A 26,530-nucleotide genomic window follows, 5' to 3' on the forward strand; every position below is an offset into this window, starting at 1 on the left:
GGGAGCGTTTTGAGCTTCCAGGAAGTTCCCTTCAGACGCATTTCTTGCCGCTCCCGCGCTCAACAAGAAGCGTCCATTTTCTCCGCTTCTCAGCAGATGCCAACGACGGCGACAACGTATCCGGCTGTCAGTCACGCCGTCACCGCGGCAACCATCCCCGAGTCGTGTCCCAAAACGCCACGGCTCCGTAGCAACCATCAATATTAATTATAGCAAAGCCTCCTTCCTGTATGTTGACACGCACACGCAAGCCGTACTTGAGAAGTGGACGTGACGATGTCACGTGACAATTACGGCTCCGAAGTGAAGAAAGTGAAGAGCTGCCATATTGCAGATTTCGGCTTGTTGTGGATGTCGACGAGCAAATTCCAATTTGAAGCTGCGGCAGAGGTCTTGACTGAGTGCAGTACCACATTGCGCCACAACACGCTGAGCAGCACTGAGCTGATCCAAACACGATTCAGTTCAAGTTAAATTATTTTTTCTTTTTTGGGGGAGGGGCTTGTATGCTGTTGTGATGTTTTGATGCGTCAAGTAGCAAAGGTTTACAATTGCCGTAACATCCCCGCTAATTTGTCTTAGCATGTCAAGTGCATTTGACAAAAGAGGTTAGCAATAAGCTAGCGGCCTTTTGTTATCTGTCATGAATGCTTTGTTGCTTATTGTTTCTTTGCATGTGTTTGCATGCGTTGCGGTTTCGAACGATGGGAATGCTGCGCTCATTTCCGTCAGCCTCTCTATGCTAATTCTCATTATATGTTAGCATTAAGCTCGCCAAATGATATGTTTTTGGTGGAACATTTGGATGCTGTTTTTTTTTGGGAGGGTTGACTTTCGGCTCTCGTTCTAACGCTGAGAGCGAGTCTTTTTTTCCGCTTCCTCAAAGTGACGCGACAAGGCTCCATTTGATCTGCCGCAGTATTTGGTTCCTAATTAGCATATGATTCAACAGTGAAGACAAATGAGGGTGAGTTTGAAAGTGTCAAATAATTCCAAGGCAACGTAGCCGCTCATCTGCATAAAGGCCGTTGAATTTTGATGACGCCGCTCAGCTCAGGCGTGCAAACAACAGGAACGCAGCGTCGGGGATCAATAGGTGAGGCGGGAATCCGATTTGCGCTGCTTTTACTCGAGCTCACGTGACAAACGGCGCCATTAGGGCAGCCAACGCAATGAATAAATGAACGCAAGCGCTGCAGGAAGCGGTCAGCTCGGCGCCTTCGATGATGCGCGCCGCCGTGCGCGCCATGAGCCCGGCAAGCCGTGCGTGCGTGCGTGCGTGCGTGCGTGCGTGCGTGCGTGGGTGGAAATGCTTGACAAAAGTATTGGGTCAGCTCCAGGAAGTGAGAGCTTGAATTCATCTCCATCTTTTCTAATCCAATTTGCATAATTCCTTCCAAGATGTCATTCTCCAAAAACCAGCAATCATCTCGCAGGCGACTCAAATGTTGACGTGAGTCCACATTGGACGTCACGTGACTGACGTGTTATTCATGGGCTGAAAACGAGTTCAAATTGAAAGTAAATGAATGACGTGAGTGATGTCATGAAAGAAGTTGTGAATGTCAAAAGCTGGCAAAGAGAAAACTTTTGTTGTGTCGCCAAATGCTATGCGTGCAACGAGCAACGAGCAACGAGCAACAAGCAATCACACTCAGATTTCCATCCATCCATTTTCTTGCGCGCTTGTCGCCAGCAAGATGAAAGCCGCGTTTGGCCATGAAATCCTCCTGGATTGGTCGCCAGACGATCTCAGTTTCTCACCATTTCGAGTCTTTTGGTTGATTTGGGAAGACGCGAGCCGCCGTGCTAAGATTCGAACCCGGAACCTCTCCGCAGCGAGGCAGATGTGCTCACCGCTTCCGCCCTGTGCAATATTCAGCCAATATCCCCAAAAATGTCAACGAGTTTGTGCCGGTTCAACAACTTCCTCGCCAACATTTTGCTCACCTGATGACAACATGGCAAAGCAAACGGAACGAAACGAACCTGCGACGCGAGCGCGATTACGATTTGATGTTTGTAGCGCGCGTCCCTAATGATGCGTCCGCCGTCAATCGTTTCTGTCAGCTCACGTCGGCAAAATAAAAGCCAGCCTGCATGCAGATCGCCTCACAAAATAAAAGCCATCTTATCTTTGCGTCATCTCCTTTCATTTATCGGGGCAAATGTCAACGTCGGATACCTGCAGGGGGGAGCGAGGGGCGCGGGGCGGGGGGGGCGTCTGTTCATCCGTGTGGTCGCGGGAAAGAAAAAAAAACGTCCGCCCGGCATCAAATATTCCAAAAAGAAGAAGAAGAAAAACAAGAGAAGAGGGAAAGCAACAAACCTGCTTGCTCGCTTGCAAGAAAAGTCCCCAAACGCAAAAAAGGAGAAGTCAAAAGAGCCGCAAAGAGATCAAAAGAAAGACCCCCAAAAATGAAGAAGAAAAAAAATAAAAAACACACTCGACGCTAAAAACGTCTGCAGGCTGCGAAGCCTGAAAAGCAGCAAAGTGCGGCCGGCCAGCAGAACAAGTGCGAGCCGGAAACTTGGAGAAGAGAAAAGAAAAAGGAAAAGAAAAAGAAAAAGAAAACGGCACGAGGACGTCAACGCGCATTCGCACGACAGCGCCGGCAACCAAAAAAAAAGAAAGATGCAAAATGTACTCACCGAAGGTGGCGAGTAAAAGCCGACGGTTGAAAAAGCGTCAGAAAAGCCAGTGGACGCGTGCGCTGGCGTGCGCGCGCGCTCTGTTGTCATGTGACGCGGGCAGCTGCAGCAGCTGGCGCTTATGGCGCCATATCGAAGCAGCGGCGGCAGCGGCGGCAGCAGCGGTCCGATTGCATGCGTCGTCACTGCGCGCTCGCCACGACGACGTCGCCGTCGCCGCCGTCGTCGTCCTCCCTCGCTTTCATCCGCGCCGGATGCGCTTTTCTCCTCGCGCGCTCTCGGGGGACCTGATTTGACAGGGAGGGAGGGGGAGGGGGCGGGGGCGAGAAGGAGGAGGGCTCGCAAAGATGAGGTACCAGCATGCAGACGTTTGCGCACCGCCAAAGGGCTTGAAGGGGGCGGAGCTGTCCCCGGTCCTGATGCTGATGCCATTCAATGTGCAGCGGCAGAAAAGACGTCTTTGTCTCCACTGAACATCAGAAAAGGAAAATGTCACATGTCAGTTTGCAATTTGTTTCAAAAAAGACAAAAGGTTCACGGGGAAAATGAGGATGATTCGATCAAGTGGCTCACACGAGGAGCTCATGCTGCTGAATCTGAAAATTCCTCGTGGAGGGATGAACGATCCTTCAATCGCATGCGGAGCACCGCAAGGCGCACTTCTCAGTCCTCATTCAAGTGAACGACGGCGGCTGTCGTTTACGCACGAAATACGGCGTCGCCGTCACGTGACCAGGAGAATGGCGTTCATCGCGGTATGTTCTTATTTCGATACTTAATCGGTTTCAAAGAAAATGCAGGGAATATTTGCACTTTTTATTCGCCAATCCAAAATTGCAAAATGACTTATACGTCTGGAAAATACTCACCGTGACAACGAGGCACTCTAAAACGGCCACGCTAGCCTGAAGCTCACACGCGGTCACGCGTGGGCTAGCCTGTCAATTTCACCCTCCGTTGTTTTCCCACCATTCTCCCTATGTTGTGCCTGCGCTCACTGCCAACTACGAGGCACTCGGAATTGGAGCCACGCCCCCTGAAATGCTGCAAAACAGTTGACTGACATATCTCCACAATCTTTGCATCTTTTCAGCAATTAGCTTCAAGAAACAAATTCACTTACAGGGTATTTAAAAAAAAAAAAGGATCACTGAGGCAAAAAACTAATAAAAGGAAAGTCGTAATTGGGGGTAACCCCCCCCCCCCCCCGATGCTAACAAGTGTGACGACGTTAGCCTCAAGCTGTTTGTCAGCTGTGCTTTTATTTTGTTGTTTTGCGGCCGCCATGAAAAAGTCAACAACAAGATTTATTGCTGCCACTTTTCTGCCTGAATGTAATTATGAACGGTAACGTCGTCTCGGGTGGCGGGCGACCAAGCCCCCCCCCCCCCCCAAAAAAAAGAAGCAAAACAAATGAAGGCAAAGCGATTTCTTTAAGCAAACTCCGCTGGAGCGTGCAGCACTAATTAAGAGCGGCCTGCTTTATTACTAATCATCACGCACAAGCGCCTTAACGAGCAAACAGCAAGCCGCGCGCGCGCGCGCGTGCGCGCACACACCTAATCGCCATCAGGCAGCCGAAAGACAAAAATCAGCAGCACAAATATACAAGTGGAAAACACAAAACGGCTTTTTTTCTATCAATCACTGATTGGTTTAATTACAAAAACGTTTCCCGATGACGAGACGGCGTTAATTAGCGGAGTCAGATGCTGCTCGCTGCGTTTGCTCATGGGGGGAATTCGCAACGCTGAAATGCTTTTAGCGGCGCGACTCGATCAAATCAAGTCGTCGCAGAAACGGAAATGACGATGTTGCGAGCGCTCAAAGTCATCAAATAAAACTCATCACCTTCTTACCGACACTTTGGCCCAGCTTGCAATGTTGTTGTGTTTGAGAGTGACACCTACTGCAGTGGATGTGCAATTACACTTGATTCCAGAACGGTAAACAAATAATAATAATAATAAATTGACAATTTGGCAACCTCGCTGATGATTAAAAACGCACGCACGCACGCACGCCATCTGCGTCAATTGCAATGATTTGTTCCGGTTGACTTTCATAAAATCCATCGCGCCTGCAACGATGTTACGGCGATGTTTATTTCGTCCTCATTTGTGAGAAACTAATGAGATGCAAAGTAAACGACACGCGACCTTGACGGAACACGTCCGACTCAAATATGCGCACGATTGGCCGCGTTCTTCATTAGACGACAACTCACAAGAGAAAAAACAAATTCTGCTTTTCACCAACGAAAGACGATTTGGAATTGGACTCGAGCAATCCATCGTCCAATCAGACGTCATCTCACAATGCTCGCACTCGGCAACGCGCGTGAAGGGAAAAAAAACATCAGCCCGGGACGTCGTCCTTGTTTTTACCACAGTTTTCCCCGCTTTGCAAAACATGTTTTCGAAAGTGTCTGAGAGAGGGCTCGGCTCGCCCGGTTTCCCACGCTAACGAATAAAAGACGGAGCGGCACGCGGTCCGGACGGAGTCCGCTGCGGAACACGTACGATTGCCCGGCCGTTGTTGCAGCTCGCTTCGCTCGGACCGCGGGTTCCCCGGTCTCGTGTCAAGCGCTGATGATGATCATATTGTGCTGCTTAACGTTGTCGTGTGTTGATTGCTGTTTGCGGGGAATGAAAGGTACGATTATTCTAGCACAGTATAAATGTTGATTGCTATATGCGGGGAATAAAAGACACATTTATTCTAGCAAAAGCAAATCAAGTCTGTATTCATTCACGATCGAAGTTGTGTTTTCCACAAAACAGTGCGCTAAAAAGGAATTCTGCAATATTGGATTTCTTTTCAATCCCTAAAATTGGTTATTGGAAATACAATTATTATTTATCCCATAAAAGTCATGATTTCAAAACAATCACATGATGTGCGAACGACTTCATGACAAATAACATTTAGAATGAGAAGGCACGATTGCTTTCCTCCTGCATACGAAAACAATCGTTTCAATCCCGTCCCAATTGTTTCAAGGTGGATTTTTGCAAATGACGTTTGTGAGCACGACTGCCGTTCCTAATATTGGGTCCGCCTTGGATTGCGACACGCGCTGGATTTCGCCCGCCAGGGAGACGACGTGAGCGTAAGCACGTTTCCACACTTGCTATGTGCCGCAAATCAACGTTAATCTCTTGGATTGCAAAAAAGAAAGAAAAAAAAGACGCTTTTAAGAAACAAAACAAACAAACAAAGTCGTCCTCAGAGGCAAACTTTTGTCAAGGACAACAAAAGACGGCGCCGTTAGCGCGCCAACGTGGAGACGCGCAATCGTTTGCCGTTAAGGACATCTCGCTAGCCATCGCAACGTGGCTTCGTTATCTCTCCTCGTTTGGGATAAATGAAGGTCGCCCCGGGTACGAGAGAGCAACCGCACGCCGCCAATAACTTGCCAGTGAAATCGCCTTCCGCAAGGACCAGAAAAATCAAAGTTCCACGACAAGCAAAGTCTTCCGCAAGTCAAACATTCAGCGTGCTCAAAAAGGAACTCAACGCAGCCATTTAACAAAAGTGAGCACACCCCGAAGTGAACAAGCAAGCAAGCAGCAAGGCGTCGCCATCAAGCAGGAAGTGGATGTTGGCAGTCCACTTCCTGTTTGATTGCGCATGACGTCAAATTTCACATTTGCGCATTTTCACAAATCTTGAAACGCTACGGAAGTGGTGATGACTTTTTTTTTTTGCCGCCATTTATTTCCAACTCACTTCCTGTGAAGGGACAGAAGACGACGCCTGTTGTCAATTTGCCTCGTCGGCAGCTTGTTCAATGGACGGACATTTGGCTCATATCAGACCAAACGGGAAAGACAAAATATTCAAAGGAGTGCAAATGAGCATCGGCGGAACTCATTCTTTTTGTGCTGATTTATGCAAATCATGCCAGCAGTTGTGAAATAAGAAATGAGCCCAAATCAACCTTTCATGGTGCCTTGAGATAAGAGTTTCATCTGACATGCTTGTAACTTAAAACCTTGTGATTGCAAAAGATCGTTGCCATTGAAACGTAAACGGATGATGTCATTAATCACCGTTTTGTCCTTAATTGTGGGGCCAGCAGGGGGCAGTATAAAACGGGCAAACGCCAATAGACTGCGGCGGAAGCTGCATTGTCTGCGCGTGGAACCGCTTGAACCGATTGCTAGCGGGCTGCGCTAAACGTAAGCCGCCTGCCGCCTTGTCGAGCTGCCGGGCAAATATAAAGAGTGTGCGTGCGTGCGTGCGGGCGTGCGGGCGTGCGTGCGTGCGTGCGTGCGTGCGTGCGTGCGTGCGTGCGGGCGGGCGTCAGCTCATTAGCATGACGCGTCGGTGCGCATGCTAAATATAATTTGTGAGGAAAGTGATGCGTGCGAGTTCCCTGGCGGCGCAGCCACTGGCGGCCATTATTAAAAGCGGATTTGCAAACGTCCAATCAACAGCACACGCGGAAAACATTTTGTCGTCGGCTTCTTCTTCTTCCGGGAAACGACAACAAAGCTGGACGGCAAATGCGCTAACGTCACATTCCGTCATTTCTTTTTGGGTTTCTTTGCTCTCTTTTAGGAAATTCAGGCTTGTTAGTTTCAAAAAAGACAGTCAAGTCCCCAAATGAAAAGCGATGTGATGCGTTGATATGAATCCAACATTTGCGTTTCCTTTTCCAGCACCGCCCATTTTCTGTGACGTCGGACGTCTGACTTGAGGACGTCCGAGCGGCGCCATTTCCACGTCCAAGTAGTTTGTTTTGCTTTCCCGTCCCCATTTCCACTCACTTGACTTAAATGAAGAAAGACTCCAACGAATACGAGGAATGCCGGTTGAAGCCGATACTTGCGTGCCGGCAGACGATCCGTTTCAAAGCCTTCATTTGAAAACATTTGACGGCGTCATGAAAAGTTGACCTCAAAAAGCCTCGAAGAGGAACGTCGGTCAGAAGTGCGATCCTTGGGTGGATTGATTTGTTTGCGAGAATGGAAAGAGAGTCGCCTTTTCAGGATCCTGGACCAATGCCGGCTCTTCCAGTGAGTGAGGCGATTTGGGGTCAGAAGTTGGACCTCCATGTTGCTCTATGGTGAAGAATAAATAATGCGGTCATAAATGAGATGACCTGTCCAGAAAGAACTTTTTTATGTCTCTCTCTTTTGTCCAGGAAGTACTTTTTTATGTCTGTCTCTTTTGTCCAGGAAGTACTTTTTTATGTGTCTCTCTTTTGTCCAGGAAGTACTTTTTTATGTCTCTCTCTTTTGTCCAGGAAGTACTTTTTTATGTGTCTCTCTTTTGTCCAGGAAGTACTTTTTTATGTCTCTCTCTTTTGTCCAGGAAGTACTTTTTTATGTCTCTCTCTTTTGTCCAGGAAGTACTTTTTTATGTCTCTCTCTCTTTTGTCCAGGAAGTACTTTTTTATGTCTCTCTCTTTTGTCCAGGAAGTACTTTTTTATGTCTCTCTCTTTTGTCCAGGAAGTACTTTTTTATGTCTCTCTCTTTTGTCCAGGAAGTACTTTTTTATGTCTCTCTCTCTTTTGTCCAGGAAGTACTTTTTTATGTCTCTCTCTCTTTTGTCCAGGAAGTACTTTTTTATGTCTCTCTCTCTTTTGTCCAGGAAGTCTCCCGCAGTTATGATGTCAACTTTGCACGAGAGTTTGATTTTTGGACCGTTTGAAAGGAGAAGCTAACATTAGCATCCGTGCGGATAATTCTACAATTTGACAGCAACAAAAAATTTAAGGCTCTTTAGCGTTTCTCCAAATGACAGCAAGATGATCAAATTAGGACTAAAAATGTGTCACTGTCGGGACGTATTTCTTCCGACGCACGCGACGAAGGAAAAAAAAAAAACGTCATTCAGATGCAAATGTTTGTTGCGAGTCGACTCAATAAGCGTCAACGGCGGCTAACGTCGTCGCGCTAATCTGACGCTCGCCACGTTGCGTCCTCTTCAGCCTCATTAGCATATTTGAATATGCAAAGTCTCCTTCAACCAACAAACTGATGACAATGAAATGATAAAGCGGGAGAGTGTCGTCTTTTTTGTTTTTGTGAGCGCCCCAAAATATGGAAGCCGTCATTCAATCAACGTCAACAGGTTTTTTTTTGCCAAACGATTTTGAAATGATGAAAACGCGACTTTTGAACTTTGTGTTGTTTGCTGTTTGATGGATGATGGACTGGAGGGCACAATTTGACCCGAGAGCATCTCGCACCACAACACGGCGAGACAAAAACAACAAGCTGGAGTCACGTAGAAGAACGCGATTTCGGATTCAAAGCCGTTTCCGACTATTTGGTTGCCTTTGTTGCATTTCGCTGTGTTTTCCAATTTGAACTTTCTGGATTTTTCAGCTTCAATTCTTGCCGTTCAACTCGATGGCGCCGCCGCTTTCTCGGCGGCGCTCGAGTCGTCAACTTGCAGGCATGATTGACGTGATGAATGATGACAAATTTCCAGAACAGTTTCATGTTGGAACTTGTTTGACTGAGCTTGTTTTTTTTTCTTTCACTTCATTTTCTTTTTCGTGCGAGTACGGAAGAAGACGGAAAGTCAAAGTGGGCACTCGGACAACAGCTTTCTCAAAGATGGCGTTACGCCGTCCACATTCGATGACTCCAGCCTTTTTTTTTTTTTTTTTTGCGCGTTCCTGACACAAAACGCTCAACAACTGATCTTTCCGGATCCCGACTTGACCTCAATTCGCTGTTCAGCGTGGAAAGCGGAGCCCGCGGGACAACGGCGAGCACATGCGATCCCGGCACAAACGGCGACAAACGCTCGTCCCTCCTGATGCGAGCCGACAGGCCGCCCACTTAGGCGCCGGGACGCCCGAGCGGATCTCGGCCGGGCCGCGTGACGAACGGATCTGCGCTTTGTCTTCTCTCTTAAGTTTAAGCCGTTGAAAGTTGAAGTCGTGCCGGGCGGGAGCGACACGTGACGACGATGGACGACACCTGCCGTCCACAAAATGCGCCGTATCGTCTATTAGTGGAATCGGCGCGCTGATTTATTCATGCGGCCGAGATTGACTTGTCTCAGCGGGATCATGTTTCAGCGAGCAGGTGACGCGTGAATAAAGCAACAAGAGGAGGGAAAAAAACGGACGAAATGAGGATTTGAGAAGACACGGCAATAAATAAGTAGAAGGCGAAAAGGGAACAGCGATCCCAGCGAGCGGGAATGCCGGCGGATGGATGGCACGTTCACGTCAGCGCATTTGAAGGCGTCCCGCAGGGAATGCGCACCAGGAGGAGGCGGGATCAAAATTGGATTCCCTCTGCCAACCTCCCTCTCAAAAGCACCACGAGAACCTCCTCATTGGGAACGCGCAGTCATGAAATGCGGCTTTTCACAACCAATCCTCACCACCATCAAACAAGTTTTCCACATCAATCGATTATCTGTCGAGCACAACTGCTTCCGGTTGGGAAAATTGGGCACAACTGACAATTAGGACCTTACGTTGGCCAAAGTTCGCCATTTTGGGCCTCCAGACGTTTTGCTGTTACGTGGGCAACCATTTTGGGGGTCATTTTTCAAACTTTCCAGGAAGATTTTGCATAAAAGCTTCCAAGGCTTGAAAGCAAAAGGTCGAACTTGCTGTTCAATTTGGAGCAAATGTTCTTTTTTTTTCCACATTGGCCTAAATCGGCTGCCTCAAATCAAAATGGATGACTACCCGCTCAATTCCGGAAATGGGCCCTTGCAAGACATCAAAAGCAAGACATCACTCACGTTAGCCAGCGCAGAGAGTCCAAGCACAACTTGGTGCTACAGCAGCTAGCTAGCTAGCTAGCTAGCTAGCAACAAGCTTTGACTGGCAAGAGTGCTGCGGCTAAACGTTGCCAATAAGCTACATTTTGCGCAAGCATTGTTCTGATAAAGGAAGAAGCCATGCTAATTGCTAAGCTAACCTAGGACTGACACGGCGAGCGCATTTAACAGCGGAATGAAATGCTTGGCGTGCCGGAGTCAACTTTTCACAGCTGGAAGTGCGTCAAAACGGAAAACATTTCACTTTGAAGAGCAAAAAAGTGAACAATTTCACAACCTATAAACTGGAAGCAGAAATTATTGATCGGCCAGGAGGAGTCGTCTTTTTTTGATCAATCAGCTTTGTTTCTAAACGAGAACAAAACATTGTGCGGTGGATGACATTAACAATGAAAACCACTCGTTTGTTTCACTGTCATGTTGCTTCGTAAAAGCTTTCAAGTTCCCGGGCTTAACCTGCAAAATATGAAAATATTTCTCGCCTTGCCTTGAGACGTCTTCCGCATCTCGTCATGAGAGACGTGTCCACGCCATTTGCGCTTGATTGATCCAACGAGCATCAAATCTTCAGACTTTGCAGGCGCTTGGCGGAGTGTTTGTCTTTTCAGAAGCACAAAAATAGATGAAAGTACGCGAGTACGTCGAGTCACGGCGCGACTGCGGGAAGGCAGGAAGGATTTATTTTCATTTGCTGAGGAATCATTAGCGAGGCTACAAAATATCATTTTGTTGTCGTTGAACGCGTCTGATGAGAAGGAAGGAAGAGGAGATGAGATTAAAGCGCTGCAAAATGAAGAAAAAAGAAAAAGACTTTTTTTGGGGCTCCAGCCTTGATTTGTAACCCGGCGCTGGCGATGTGGACTTTGGAGTCCCGGACGCAACGGGGGCGACCTCCACTTGCTACTACGTTAATGAGCGCGCGCTGGTGTTTAAGTCCCGGCCCGAGGGGCATTACGACTTGAAGGTCCGAACGCTAGCGAGCTAGCGAGCTAGCGTTATCGGCAAATGGACGCTAGCCAGGTGCGCATGCGAGCGCCACGCTGCCCCGAGGAGGCCAAAGTGAGCATAGCAGGAAGATCGCAGTTTTCATCTTCTAACCGATGATATTGTCACTGCAGACCATCTTGTGTGGGTCGACATCTTCCCGCCCACTCGCAGCCGCCATTTCCAGGCAAAAATCTGCCGGTGTCAGACGGGAGAAAATGTTGCTAATCTGCCTTCAAGATGACCTTTGATGGCGCCGGCAGCTTCTCGCGGCCGTCAGTGGCGTAATCCCTCGCCTCTTATCTGCGCTCGCTCTCACGTCAACTTAAGTCTTCTTCGCGATCGGGAAGTTCTTATTTATGTCGCGCCGTCGACATTTAACAGTGGAACGAGGAAAAGGATCGCTCGGTTTGCGCGCGTCGCTCGTCGGTAATCCTCTCGGAGACGATTGCCGCAAAAAGAAAAGACGTCACTCGGAACAACTTGTGAGCTTCCAATTGTTTCTTTTGGATTGTACCGATGTTGGATTTTGCAGCCCACGCAGCAAGAAAAGCCAAAACAAGACTGCAGGGGGCAGCAAAGGGTCAAGGCGCCAGAGGACGCGGCGAGCCGCTAACAACACGCCCGCGCCATATGCTAGGCTCATTAGCGCTTTAATGAGTGTACAAATCATCCGCGTGTCTGTAATGGGCGGGGGGACGCCACGATGTCCTCGGGGCTCACCTGGAACAGATGGCGCCGCGTTATCCAAATACAGCCGTCTTCTTGCGCTGCATCGACTTGGGTGCGTGTGACAATCAACGCTACTTTCACTTATATATATATATATATATATATATATATATCAAATTCTTTTGATCGATTTTCACCATTTATGCACAAACCTTATAAACAGAAGAAAATATCAATAAAAATGATTTGTTGTCCACTGCCGGGAGCTTTTGACTGTAATGGTCTTAACGACTTATGAGTTGAATTCCTTCGGCGAGCATGCCGGAAACTCAATTTCAGACATCGGTCGCCACCAAATGAAGGCAAAAACAAAAACAAACAAAAAAACAAGCACTCGCCCTAATGTCATGACATAGAATGAAAATGTTGGTTTCACGTCTTGGCCAGCAGGGGGCACTTATGAACCTTACAAAATGATGACACAAAGAAGAAGCCGCAGTAACGTTAGTTGCTCTTTGCAGAAGATAGAAACTATACGCCTGTGAGTATTGCAATACTGTCTGTCTACATGTGTTGCTGCAGTTTAATATCAGTTGCTTGGAGTTTTCTCATGTCTTTTTTTTTTTTTTTTCTTTTTCTAAGAGCTCAGTATTGTTCATTCGGAAATGTCATCATCATTGCTCTTTTTTTTTTTTTTTTTTTTTTGTGTGTGTGTGTGGGTGAGTATGTGTATGTGCGTGCGTGCGTGTATTTGTTAGCTCACCAGAAAAACTATTAGAAAAAATCTCATACCGTTCACCTAAACCGAACACCGCCGTCAGGAGACCCGAGGAAGGACCAAAGAAAACCAAGGAAGGTGAAATCCAGCACCGACCAGACACCCCCCACCAGAACTCCTCCCCAGCCCAAGAAACATCCAGACCCCAACAAATCCAAAAAACATAAAATCAGGGAGGCCTCAAGAGACCAACGGAGAGACCGAGAAAAGGAAGGAAGGACAGACGAGATCCGCAGACACCAGCCAGCCTCCACCGATTCAATGACCTGAGCAGGAAACAGATTGTGTCTGAGTTTCGGTAGATGCTGGTGTGGTGGATCTGGCATGCATGAAAATCTCACCAAAGAGGGGAGCCGACGACCCCCGCCGGAACAGAGCAAGCGCAACACCTCAGGGCCCCCCTCTCATGTCTTTTCATTGTGAGCTAGCATCAAGCTAGCAGACTTTGGTAAGGCAATGTAACGTGGTTTTGGTTCCAAAGACAAAGTTGGATTGTGCGTACGAGCAGCTCGTGTACTGCATGCCGTGCATTTGCTCTCCCGACGGCAAATGTTTTCATGCCATTTGCCGCGATGACTCGGCAATCTCACTCGGCCGCCGTTGGCCTTATCACGAGCGCGTGCGTGTGCGCGCGCGCGCGCGCTCGTGTCTCATTGAGAGACGGAGGACTTTTGGTCTGTAATGTTGCGATTTGGTCCCGGTGGGAAGTGACAGCAGCCGTAAAGCACGCTGAGGCAGGAGCAATGAGCGCAGGGGGAAATGGCAGCGCAATAAAAGAACACGCACGTACACACGCGCGCATTTAAGAGCGCCGGAGACTTTGTGTGTTTGAAGCGAGGTGACGCGTGCGCTCACTTCCTCCTCCTCGGGTTTCCCCCGAGAGCATTTCCGCAGCCGGCGCCGAACTTTTTGGAGAAGAAACGAGGCCTTCCTTCTTCCAGGAAATGAAGCGTGTCCTCCATTTGAGGTCTGCGCCGTCGTCTTCTGCACATTACGTAACGTTCGACGCCCGCCCCTCGCAGTGAATCCGCAAGACGGAGAGCGCGGATCGATACTTTCACACGCTTTTGACACATTCCAACTTGTTCTTCTTGCGTTCTGGCATTTCTCAAATGCATTTTATAAAAGACGACGCCCGCTTGAAAGCTGATCAACAACCTTTCAACTGATGAAACTCAATTGCATGTTTAAAGATGAAAAGTCTCAGCACAGTGCACAAAAGGTCAGCACCTCCGCCTCACAGTTTTGAGGGAGGTTCGAATCCCGGCTCTCATTAGCGAGGATGAGTGGGATGGATGCATAGCATGGATCATTGCATTGTGTGTTAGCTTAATGCTAACACATCATGGAAAATGTCATAGACAGGCTAGCAAAAAGAAGCATTTGGCAGTTTGCCGTTTCTGCCGTCTTGTTGCCGCACCGAAATCACCAACGATGAGAACGGAGCAAGCGCGCAGGCTGTTTTCATGACAACTTCCTGCCTAGCATTCTGTCCGATGACGACATTTTAGTTTCCCGATTCCGATACGAGCACCGGCGCATGTCAATCTCGGCCAGGAGAGAGGAGAGAGTGTGCGCGCGTCTGGAGAGCGTCCTTATGTCGCCTGCTGAGAATCTCATCAAATTGGAGGCGCAAACACACGAGGCGTGTCGTGGTCACGTGCGGACCTGCCGCTCGCTCGCTCGCTCGCTAGCTAGCTAGCTAGCTAAAGGATGGAGAGAGGTCTCGTTTTTTCCCGCAAAGCCCTTAAAGGTGACACAAGGTGAGTCGGCCAAACTCAAATGTGGGCTGACGGAGTGAGTTAGCGGCGCGCTTGTGAATAATGCAGGCAGGATGTCAGCAATGTGGGGGGGGGGGGGGGGGGGGGGGATAGAAGATGGCGGTATCGGCTGAGAACAGCAGGTACCCTTCATCACGATGACACAAGCAAGTCAAGAGACACGGCAGGCGGCCGATGCCCGCCGAGGAGAGGAAGGAAGGAGGAGCGCGCGTTTGCTCAGCACAAAGACAAATAAAGCGCAAAAGCACGTAAGCACGCATGTGCAGAGGGCGTGCGTGCGTGCGTGCGTGCGTGCGTGCGCACACGCGCGTGCGTCTTCTACCGCCAGGGAAGTTTCCTTGGCGTGACTGGAGTGGAACTCAAGCGCGTGTGCTTTCACGATTCCAAATAATAAAATGGAGCCTCCACAATCGTCGCCACACGCAAACAATGCCGATGCAGTCATGACCTTGACACAGACGACCGTTCGTTGCACGCGCGCCACAATTCACGCCACAATTCATGCGCTCACCTTCTTCATCTTTTATTCACAAGTTTGGAAGCAGGAGGACAACGTGGATCACGTCCAAAATACAGCATCGCGTGTCATTTATTCTGCCGCAAATTTCTCAATATTGTGCACGCACGCACGCACGCACGCACGCGGCCAGCTGACGAGCGCTCACAAGATCGAGGCGCAAAATAGACATTCTCACCATCGGCAACAGAACATCAAAGACTGAAATTGGATTTGAACGCAGATTTGTCTCGCAAACTTGACGAGTCGCTGCCAATTTCTCGCGCGATGGCGGCCGCGTGCAAGACGAGGGAAGACGTTCAACGGCTGACACGTGGACGCAACGTTGGATTATCAGACAGTGACGACCACGTTTACGTGCGGACGATAACCCGGACGTTCTCAATATTTGGCTTTTGATAGTTGGCCAGAAGGACTTGCATGCGCGGCGGCCATCTTACGTTGCCACTTGCTTAACCAGCCTCACTTGAATACATTTTCACACACGCGAGCCGTCACCGGTCACGCACGAGCAACTGGGATGTCATTTTACTGGAGGTCGACAGCAAGTGGCAAAATGGCCGCCCACTGAGAACGGATGAAAACGGGTGCATTTCGCCGCTTCGCTCCTAATTGCGCAAAGCGAATATTCATCAGAACGTTCTTGTGGCCGTTAATGGCTGAAAGTGTCACAAGAAGCGTCTGCAGATGTTGACTCCCAAGTGGCCGCCTCCTCTTTTGCCGCCACGTGGACTTGACGCTTTATTAATGTCGGCCAAATCAAATGAAAGAGTCGACCCTGAGAATAGCTCCTTCCGCTTGTTGCCACGGAAACCTAAAAGGCCGGCAGCAACGGCGGCGGCGGCGAGCTGTCTGAGGTAAAGGACAAGCAGCAAGTCCGTCAAATGTCAGCCGCGCAATCTGGTGGCGCACGCGGAGGCTCGTTCTTCGCCGCCAGCCGGCACAACTTGCTGCTAATTGGCCACCGGACGGAAAATCGGGACCCGGACGTGCGTCTCTGAGGAGCGCTCCGCAAGATAAGCGAGCGCATGAGCGCGCCGATAATTACCAGTCCGGAGGTAGCAGGCTTGAAATGACTTCTTTTTTTTTTTTTTCTTTCCCAGCAAATTAGGGCATGTGCTAAAAGATGTCATCATGATTTGACGTGTCGCTCTTAAAACAGGACAAAGTGTTGATGAAAATGTTGTTTTCATTTGTAGCATATAAAGTGAGGTGGAGTTCAAATGAATTTCTAACTAATTAAAAATGTCCCTAAATTGAAAGGTTATTCTTGAACATTCACACTTTTATTATTATTTTCATAACATACTGCACATCTTGCATTTAATTGTAATACTTGACGCTAACATTATATATGTGTATGAGATTGTAATATTTCAACAAAAAGTTGCTTGATTTAAAATGTTGCTATTTTGGTGTACTTTTATTTGACGTGTTTACTTCCATGTAAGCCCTTTTTTTGTGGGGGGGGGGGGGATTCTGTAGTGAGTGAGCAGGAAATGGTGGACATGAGCATCGTGGAGGCTTCAATGTGTGTTCAGATAATAAAGCCTTGATGAAGCAGCATGTGGCTTCAGTGATTTCTTTTCAACTTAAGCAACAAAACAAATTGCAATCATGAGGCGGCGGCGGCTGAAAGGTTGAAAGGTTGCCGCTACGAACACCGCAGCTGCAAATGAAATGAATGTTTAGCTCATTGGATGCTTTTTGTTTTGTTTTTACGTGTATGGTGAGAGTTTGTAATCAGTCGTCAAGTGGCGCATCAATTGTTGTGTTGATGAGACGCTCAAAGGGAAAAACAACAAATTCAATCAATAACAGGCACTCTGTGATTTTCTCTTGTTTTGAACGAGTGGCACTTGTTCACATTTGATTCTTTTCAAGGTACGTCCTGCCAAACACTTTGTCAACTCGGCAAAAGCAAAAGCAAGGACGCCTCAATCGCATGACAGCTACTCTTTTTTTTTTGGGGGGGGGGGGGGGGGGGTCGCAAGCACGAAACTTGTGGCTTGTGAAGTGACGACTTCATCGTGGATATGTTCAGCACTTGCCATCAGGTCGGTCATACGGCGGCCTGGAAATCGAAACAAATGCAAATTGTGGGTGTGGGGGGGACGATGGGGGGGGGGCTGTTGAGCCTCCCTGGCATGTGAGCGAAAGCCTTGAAACTTACGTCAGCGTCTTTTCAACAAGCGCCGCGGAAGACTTGAAGTCTTTCCTCAGTCAATCGCAATCGGCAAACGATTCTGACCTCGCGCAAAACAAGCCGTTTTTTTCGCCTCATTCAAAGTCAAACTCAAAAGCTTCTTTGTGCGGCTCAAACTTACATTTCGCATGCGAGTGGTTGCCAAATTGTCACGGAGATCACAGCGCGACTTGCTCGACGAGCTCGTTTATTTCTATGGTGAACTTAGCATTGATCTCGTGTATCCATCCATCAATTCTCTTCGGCTCATCACGACAAGCATTCTCAATCTAAATGAGCTTCTCTCTGCACTAGTTATATTGTCCATCTTATTCGTTAGTCGACAACTCTACTTGGTATATCCCGTCGATAAGTAGCTAGTAGTAGTTGCTACTACCAAAGTTAGCGTTTCATGTATCCAAATAAATGGACGACCGTCTCAACCAGCTCACTAACTTGCGTATTACGGAGCGTGTATTTTATTCGTCTACTAGTAGCCGATCATGCTAGTAGTTCGATAACGTACGAGCCTCTCTATGAACGACTTTGATTATCAAGCACACTAGACTGGATGTCAACTTGAACAGAGTCAAGTAGTTAGCAGTAGCTTTTCTCGCCAATGAAGCTTCTTATACTAGTGACCTTCTTATACTCGTGACCGTCGTCGCTCTACAACTTGAGCTCAACTACTTATTGTGGGGAGCACATTTTGCTTCTTTTCAAAGTCAGCCTCAAATGACAAACTAGCATCCATCCATCATGTGAAGCGCTCGTCCTCACGAGGGTGGCGGGCGTGCTGGAGCCTATCCCAGCCGTCTTCGGGCAAGTGACCAAAAACTGCATCATGGCTTCTTGCGTGTTTTTTGCTGACGCGAGCTTCTTTGTGTGGGCGAAGCGCACACGGGCACAAAAAGGAGCTAATAAGGCTTCCAAACGACTTTGAGCGGGCGGACGATGGCGGGACGTCTTAAGAATCCCCAAAGCCGGGCGGCGGCGCGTCGCATTTGTTTTGCGGCCGCCAGCCGCTAATCCCGCTTTCACGCCTCCCTGAGCAACTGAAGCCGCCGCTGGTCCCCGCCACGGAAAACGACGACGAGCTCGGGATGATGTTCGGCGGGCGATCTGTCCACGGGAACGGCCTTTCGAAACATGACGCGGCGCTTTGGAAGAGATGAAGCTCAGCGGCGGGTTTTCGCCGCTTGCCTCAACGCTGTCAGATGCGCTGACCTACATTTACAACCGCCGCTCGGGTTCTGCGCTACCTTGACTTAAGAGTGCCTCAACTCCATTTACGAGGTCACAAGCTGTTGCTTGATTCCTTTTTTGCTTTCTTGATGTTCTCTTTTCGCAATGTCGTGATTATCTGTTTTGTCCAGTCAGATTTCAGCCTGTTTTTTTTTTTAACCAATGGTTTTTGAAATGAGTCAAACACATCTGCATCAATCCACACACTTTAATACATTGAATAATCGCAATGTTTAATTGGAATGTGCTCGTCACGTTAGATAACTAAAAGACTGCGAATTGTTCCGTGCCTGGCACAGTTGCGAGCTGCAATGGCGCTTTTTTTGGTATCGTTTGGATGAATTCTCCAATTGGAACGCGAGAGCGGCGGTCTGAGGAGGCGCATGAATTCCGTCCGGTCCAGATTGCGAAAATGCACGCGCCACAGGTAAAGGCTTGACGTGCGCTTACACATCCACCTTGTGGCAACTGGGAAGGCGGCTTGAGGGGAGATCAACGTTTCAAGGCGCGTTCGAGCGGATCGCCGGTCGCGTATTGATGAACAAAGCAGACCCCCTTTTGCACGCCCGCGTGTACAGATGGAGATGGCGGCAGGTTGGTTTCCCCCCCCGTTGGCGCAGATAATAAGCCCATTTTGAAGCCGGCAGCAGCTGCTCGGCTGATATCTGCGGTCCGCAAATCATTTGCACGCATTCCACCTTGGGACCCGATCAAGATGCATTCAAAAGCAGACATTGGGACTTGACTCGCGCGTTTGATGACTTGTGACTTGACAAATACGAAAACATTTGAATTGGTAGTGAAAGACTCCAGACTTGACTTGACTTGACTTGACTTGACTTGACTTGACTTGAGAGATGATGACTTGGCAGATTTGAATTTGTGTGAAGACAAAAAATCTAATGAATGAGCTCCTGTTGGCATGCTGGGAGACGCAACGTCACGAATTGAGAACGAGCCTGTCAATCTGCCGAACCCCGCCCACGCTACGGAGATGCCCGCACTGATTGCCCCGTTTGGAAGGTAACACGCAATCGGGCTGCAACGTGAATCTTTGACTGTCTTTTGGAGAGCATGAACTACTAACTGGTGCCTCGACTGGATTGTCCTTTTTCACGAGCGCCCGAGTACTTTTCCCAGCGGTGCTGCTAACCAGCGCCGAGCCGCGGTTTTGCTATCAAAAGCACGGGAAGCAACTGACTGAACGTCATCTCAGGGTGCATCTTGGAATATTGTTCTTCCTTGGCCTCACACTTAAAAGATTTGTGGCCTAATAAGGCAGCCTAACCTCGTGTGTGTGCGTGCGTGCGTGCGCACGCTAATGCCAGATGGTTGTGGGACGACCCAGTGGGCTAATTCTGCCCTCAGCACCAAAGATTCCAAATGACCATCCTGCCAAACAGAGTTATCTCTCTCAACATATGCGCCCTCATATTAGGAAAAAGCGATTAGCCGATGCTTTCGGGACCGATCAAACACATTAGCCGGATATATTTGCCCGTCAAGGTCAAGTGCAAGTCGCGGGCGGCACGCTGCTCAAACAGGAAGTGCCGTCCGGGCTCATGTGGCAAAAGTCGGACCCGGCGACGACCTGCGGTACATTTGCTGACTTCATCTACCTCTTCATTAATAGCGGCACGATCACCTCACAGTGATAGAAAGCATCCATAATAAACAAAAACAGCTCCCCGGGTTTGACCGGTGCAGACGCGCCCTGGGAAAGCCACAGAAAAAGAAAAAGTGCAAATTGTGCTGCCAAATAAGCAAGTGGTGCACTTGTTGCCGCGGGGGCCAAGTGTCCCATTTTTGGGGATATTCTCACCCGGCCGTGTCGCATGATTGAAGCGTGCGTGCGTGCGCGCGAGCGTGCGTGCGTGCGTGCGTGCGTGCGAGCGTGCGTGCGTGCCCTCCAGTCATCACCGGTCAGCGAGAGCCTCCGGTGCCTCTCTGGTGGCGTGACTGCAACACCAAATGAACAATGAGATTCAGTCATGTGTGCAGCGCTCCCATTTCCAAGCCAAGATGGCGCCTTGCTGTGCACTCGGAGGGCTTGCCACCAATTTCAAAGCAAAAAAAGGACATCTGGAAAGACGGAGGGGAAAAAAAAGCTATCCTGATGCCGAAGCCTAATTTTTGGAAAGCTGTTATTTGACCACGACACGGGATGTCATTTTTCACTGCAATTATACTATTCCGCCACACTCACGGGGTGGCGCTGTGTCCAAAACATTTTGGAAGACACAAAGAAGAAGAACAAGAAGAGCTACGAATGACAGATTTTCTTTCCAGCTGCAAATTTGTCAGACAAAGAAAAGAAAAAAACATACCTGACTTTTTAGAAATATATAAAGCCCAGTGGAGTAACTTTAAAATTTGATTTACTTACGGTGATTTGAACCATGACGTGACATCAGCAATAGAATACGATACGATACGATACGATAGGTAATTGTATTTAAAAAAAAGAAGGGAAAAAAAAAGAAACAACTTTGTCTGAAAGTTGCACAACAAAAAGACAAAATGTCATTTGCAGGAGACAAGAACCGAGCTCTGCTGTGAAGCAATTGACAGCCGCCCCCAGCAATAATAATTGCCTATAGATGCCACAAGATGGCAGCAAAGCACTACTTTTCTATTAGATGAGACTATGGCAAGTCATGACAACAACAAAATGCATGCAGATATTTGCTTTATTTGAGCGCATGCCCATGAAGAAAATGTCTGCCTCAGTTTGAGTCCGCAATGTTGAGCAAGAGAATCGCACGCGCCGCGTAAGCACAAAAGCAGCCAAAATGTATGCAGAAACATCTCAATCTCGTATGTCCGCTTATCAGACCGCTGGAAGCGCCATTCTGGTGTGCGGCGTCTCGATACCGAGTGGCGACAACCCCCCCCCCCCCCCCCCTTGTCGGTGTTATGATGGCCCCGGTGGTGTCGCGCCGGCCCCCCCAGGTGGCTTCTCCGTTATCAGGACCCGACCAGGCTTGGATGAGGAGGAGGCGTTATAAAACCAGCGCTGAGAAACGCGATAGCTGACTCGTGTGTGTGTGTGTGTGTGTGTGTGTGTGTGTGTGTGTGTGTGTGTGTGTGTGTGTGGTCATACACTCACTACCTTTATACTCTTGAATAAAACATGAGCAAGTATCAGCCGGCAGGGCTGCGACTCAGTCCGCGTCTTACAACACGGACTTGTTGACCGTCTGCATTTGTTCAGCATCAAATTGTCAATTTGTGACAGAGCGCAACGTCCCGACGAGAGCGGATGCGCACACGTGAAGTGTGTGCAAATCGCCAAACCAATCAATGAGTCAGTCCGCGGCTGGACGACACCTGAATCGAGTCGGGTTCCTTTCATTCCGGCGTCGCAGGTTTTGCTGCCCCCCCTCCGAACAAAAAGGTACAAAATGCTCCACCGGCCTGCTCACCTCGCCATCATATTACGGCCAATTAAATGCAGACGAAGAAGAAGCCCGTTGAAGACGGCGTTTTGTGAGCTGCGCCGAGAAGAAGAAGAAGAACGAAGGCATGACCCCAACGTGGATTTAAGCAGACTTGAAAGGCGGCGATTCATCAGGCGAGCGGGCGTCCAATCAAGCCTGCTCGCCTCTCCGACGTCATTAAAGCGCTTCTTGGAGCGAGGTCGTAAATTTCCGCCCAGGTGATTTATCCTGGAAACGAGCCACCTTGTTTTTGCGAGGCCGGATGAGCTCCTGATTCACTTGGTAGAAATCAATTTCACACTGCATGGCGGCGGCATCCCGTTGGAAAGGGGAAGTCATTTTTGGCCCAATGATTTGTCTCACTCGAGCATTTGCCGTCGAGCTCACCTGCACGCCTCGGCTTATCCTGTTTGCCGGGCGAGCGTCTTTAACCGGCCGGTTAAGCAGCGGCGTTTAAGGCTTACACAGCGGGGGTCCCGAGGGAGCGGCGGCGGCGGCGGCGGCGAGCTCCTTCGCATTCGCTAGCGGTGACGGATGAGCGGGAAGCCCGGTATAAAGAAGGCACGGCAAAACAATGGCGGCTGTGTATTGTCGTTTCCGTAACGCTGACTGACTTGTCGTCGTGCCGCCGTGTCTGTCACCTGCGCCGTGATGATGACGATGACAAGTGCAATGGCTGCTAAATCTGCACTTGCGCTTTGCAAACAAAGACACGCCGAGCTCCGCGACACGTCGCGTTCACATTTGCAAGCAGACCGAAGCTTTTCTGAAATGAATTCCTCAACATCAAAAAAAAAGACGTGAAAAACTGGATTCCTCGCCAATTTGAAGGTAGCCGCAGTTTAGTATCAAAGGATAAAAGATCGGGCTTACAGAAAAAGAGCAAAAATGTGCGAGAGAGATGCAAATAGATGATGTTAGGTTCCAGAGGGATACAAAAAAACATGAACGGTGAAAATGTGGTGGTTCACTTTACTCAGAGAAGACGTGCCGTCAAACAACGATGGGAAACGCATTTCCTTAATGGTTTCCTCAACAATTTTGACCTTACAAGGGTTGTTTATTAACGCATTTGCTCCCCAAAACATATAAATACGTTCTATTTTAAATATTGTTTTTTATGCTAGAAGACTGGATGCATTCTCTGAACTGAAGAGAATGCTTAAAGCAATGGTAGTTGTTACAAAAACGGCCAGCGGGTGGCAGCAGAGTATAAGAGATCAACCAGGGCCATTTTGCAACAAACTCTTTCTCCCACTGTTTTAAACAGATTTGTGAATAATGAAACTTGGATGGATACAGATGGAAATGTACTTTTTTCTTGATGAAAGAAGAGTCTCTCAACATTCTTCTGGTAGCTTCCATGTTTTTAGAGCAATAGAACACAATATTCTGTGGGTCTTGCAAAATCAGTCAATATCCAGTAAAACAGCCGGGAGCGAAAGGGGTGGCTTCAGTCAAAATGGCCACAAAAAACAAACGCACACCAATGGGTGAATTAGTGAATGGAAGACCACAAACAGGCGGGGCTTTAACTCGAGGAAGTAGTGCTTGGGTTTGACATTTGACCGTTTCCAACTCAAAGAGAAGAAAGCTGAAATCAGCATTGCAGCCATTTTCTCGCGACTCGGCCTCGGGCGGACGACACAGCAGGTTTTGTTGCAGTACGTTTTGTTGCCGCCGGGGAGCCTCACCAAGGCGTTTGCCTCAGGAACAACTCTTTTCATTCTTCTCAAACTATTTTCAATAACACTGGCTTACTTCGTTCACCTCGGGGGCGGGAGCCAACGCAAACCCTTTCATTGATTCAACGCCGTTCCTGCCCAGAGGCTTCCAGACGCGCTGCTGCTTACGTGACTCGTTGCTCACTTTAGCGAGCAAAAACAAAAGCAAACGATATGCGCCGGCGCCTCGGCTGCACGAACGAATCGGGGAAGACGCGAGCGGAGGAAAGCAATTTCCCGATGGAGTCACCCCGAGAGAACCTTCAGTCTGTCAAGGCCCGCGACGTCTTCTTGAAGGATTCCGATCATTTCGCCAGCAGCAGCGCGCTTGCGAGCGATACAATCGGAAATAGAATTTCAACACGGGCTATTTACAAAAGATTGTGCCGGAGCTTGGCGGGATTAAGCCTGCGGCGTCGGCCTTTTTGTCGCGCGTGTTTGTTGACGGCATTCCTGATAAGAATCCTCCGAGTTCGCTGCCAAGTGCTGCCATAGTTCCCGAACAGCGTTGCTAATGAGCGGCGGCAAAGACCCGGGAGTTGCCGTCTTTGGATAAACGCTGAACAGCGAGCCATCTGCCGGCTCTGGATGCATCCTGCGCGCCGACAATAGCGGCGGGCTTCTCAAATGCAAATGAAGAGACGTTCCCAAAACAACTTCATCAACAACTAATAACGCAGCTGTTTTCAAAGAGCAAGCGCGCCAGCCGCAAATTGTCTTTCCGCCGCCTTAATTGGAGCAAATGAACGATTTAGCCGGCGTTCGCCGACGAAACGCCGCCGCTCATTGTGACCAATAAAGTGGCGCGCTGATGGATGCGGGAATTAAAGAGCACGGAGGAATGGATGGTATACGCGCATGAAGCATTTGCGCGTTGCGTCTTGGCACGCCGTCTGCTTTGTAATTCCGTTTGATTTATGGCGCCGCTCCCCAGCCGCCATATTGGAAGCTCGCGTCTAATTGAAAGAGCTGTAAATCTTTATTTTCTTCCGCAGGAGCGACGCTGCTCCCTTAAAGAGCCAACTCCAAGCGGAAGTTGTCGTCCCGGGCTTTTTAATCAGTCAGTGAGCGCAAAGGCGGCGCTTCAGCGGCCGCGTGGTCGCACTTTAATGGCTGTGATGCAACGGAGCAATTTGCGAGGAACGGCAACGCCGGCAAAGCTGCTCAATATTCGCAAGAGCAAATCCTTCTGCCGTTTGTCGTGAAATGAAGCACTTCCTGCTTCCTAAAGGGCACGACCATCGAGATGGCGAGACAAGCCCGACGAGGTGACCGCCGACGACCGCATTGATAAATCACAGTGCGAGGACGGGAAAAAAAGCACAGGGTTTTAATTGCTTTTCAAATGACATCTTTGTGCACTGGCCGACCCAATTCGTTTGAAGAAGGTGCTCGTTAGCCAACCGTCTGGACTTGTGAGAGTAAACAACGCCAATTCACACCTACAACAACAACAACAACAACAACAACAACAACTTTATGCTCCCAATGGGATGAGTTCATTATTTTTTAGTGCTAAAATCCTTCAACCAAACAGGATCATTGCGATTGCCGTTCAATCACAAAAAGTCCCAAAATCAGAAGAAGTTTTCCAAACATATTTTGTCTTAAAATGTGAAGAATCCATTCAAGAAGAAGCTGTCGGAGTTTCCAACTTCTTCCTGCTCCTTTTCAACATGTAACCGTGACTTTTGATGACTGGCAGTTTTTTTTTCTTGAAAATCTTTTCTTCTACTTGCTTATATGTCCAATAAACGAAGAAAGAAAGAAAGAAAACCTTCCGGATGTTTGCAAATGCTGAAATTATGAACGTCAGCTGTTTAATTGCCATCTTTCATGCTGTTTGGTGCAGAGGCAAAAAGTAGAGGAAAGGCGAGCCTGTGGGTGCGCAGGATGTACTCAAAAAGAGGATTTTTGCAAAAACAAACAAAAACGAATTGACAGGCAACAACGACTGAAGCCGATGTTGTAATCATGACGCGACGGAAGCGCCGCGACATCTGAACGTCACTCCGCATTCCTGACCGCCGCAGAGTGACAAACCCTCAATGGCAAAAGATCATTGATACAAATGATAAACATATTTATCTCTTTTTGAATTCCGTTATTCAAAATAAGCAAGTTCCCATAACCCAACGTGATTTGTACTGACTGCGTAAACCACAACAAACTATTTATAGGCATCCGCCATCTTTGTTGTTTACATTCACCGCATTCGAAGTGGGACAATCCCGGCGGGATCCATCCGACTTCCAACCTTCCTCCGAGGCAGCACAAAATACAAACAAATTGACGAGACAATAAGAGACACGAGGGATTGGCGGGCGCTGATTGGTCGACACAAGGGACAGTTTAGTTTCTTTTGCCTCTCAATAAATGAATGGCTGAAAGTGCATTTGATAGCAGCAAGACCGTTTACAGTCTTCAAGTCATGATTTTGGAATGGCTACATGAGGACATGGGATAAAAATGGGGACGGATTTGGACTCTCGACCTCAGACCTGCGAACCACTCATTGGCTTGCCGAGTCACCGTCTGGTTCACACCCAGAAAAAGTCCCACGTTGAATTGGCAGGCCCTAAAAGTCACGTGTCACACGCCTTGGGGACTCCCATTTCCCTGCCATTTCCATTCCATTGCATCTGCTTGTCCCGTGGGAAGAGACGGACGGACGGATCTGGCATACATGACGTCGACTAAGTCGAAGCAAAAGGGAAGCGAGAGCGCTTTCTGCCCTGCGGTGGTGCCGGCCGCTTGATCGCGTGTGATGTCATCACTTCTCCAGGC

General features: G+C 48.7%; 1 protein-coding gene across 9 annotated transcripts in view; it reads right to left on the bottom strand.

Moving 5' to 3' along the window:
• Positions 1-26,530, bottom strand: part of LOC147156113 (RNA-binding Raly-like protein) — a 70,245-nt gene that overhangs the window by 23,939 nt on the left and 19,776 nt on the right. For 6 of the 9 annotated variants that reach the window (XM_086065914.1, XM_086065913.1, XM_086065912.1 and 3 more), the window contains exon 1: positions 2,653-2,949. The exons of 1 other annotated variant lie outside the window; for it this stretch is intronic. In XM_086065914.1, the coding sequence (XP_085922040.1) occupies positions 2,653-2,742 (90 nt within the window). In that variant the 5' untranslated portion in view covers positions 2,743-2,949. Of the gene's footprint in view, positions 1-2,185; positions 2,950-26,530 lie in introns of those variants that run through there. 2 more of the 9 variants (XM_086065918.1, XM_086065919.1) reach the window with 2 other exon arrangements.

This window comes from Leptonotus elevatus, chromosome 21, assembly GCF_054856555.1.
Source record: "Leptonotus elevatus isolate MCC_2025b chromosome 21, RoL_Lele_1.0, whole genome shotgun sequence".
In the NCBI taxonomy this organism is placed as follows: Eukaryota; Metazoa; Chordata; class Actinopteri; order Syngnathiformes; family Syngnathidae; genus Leptonotus; species Leptonotus elevatus.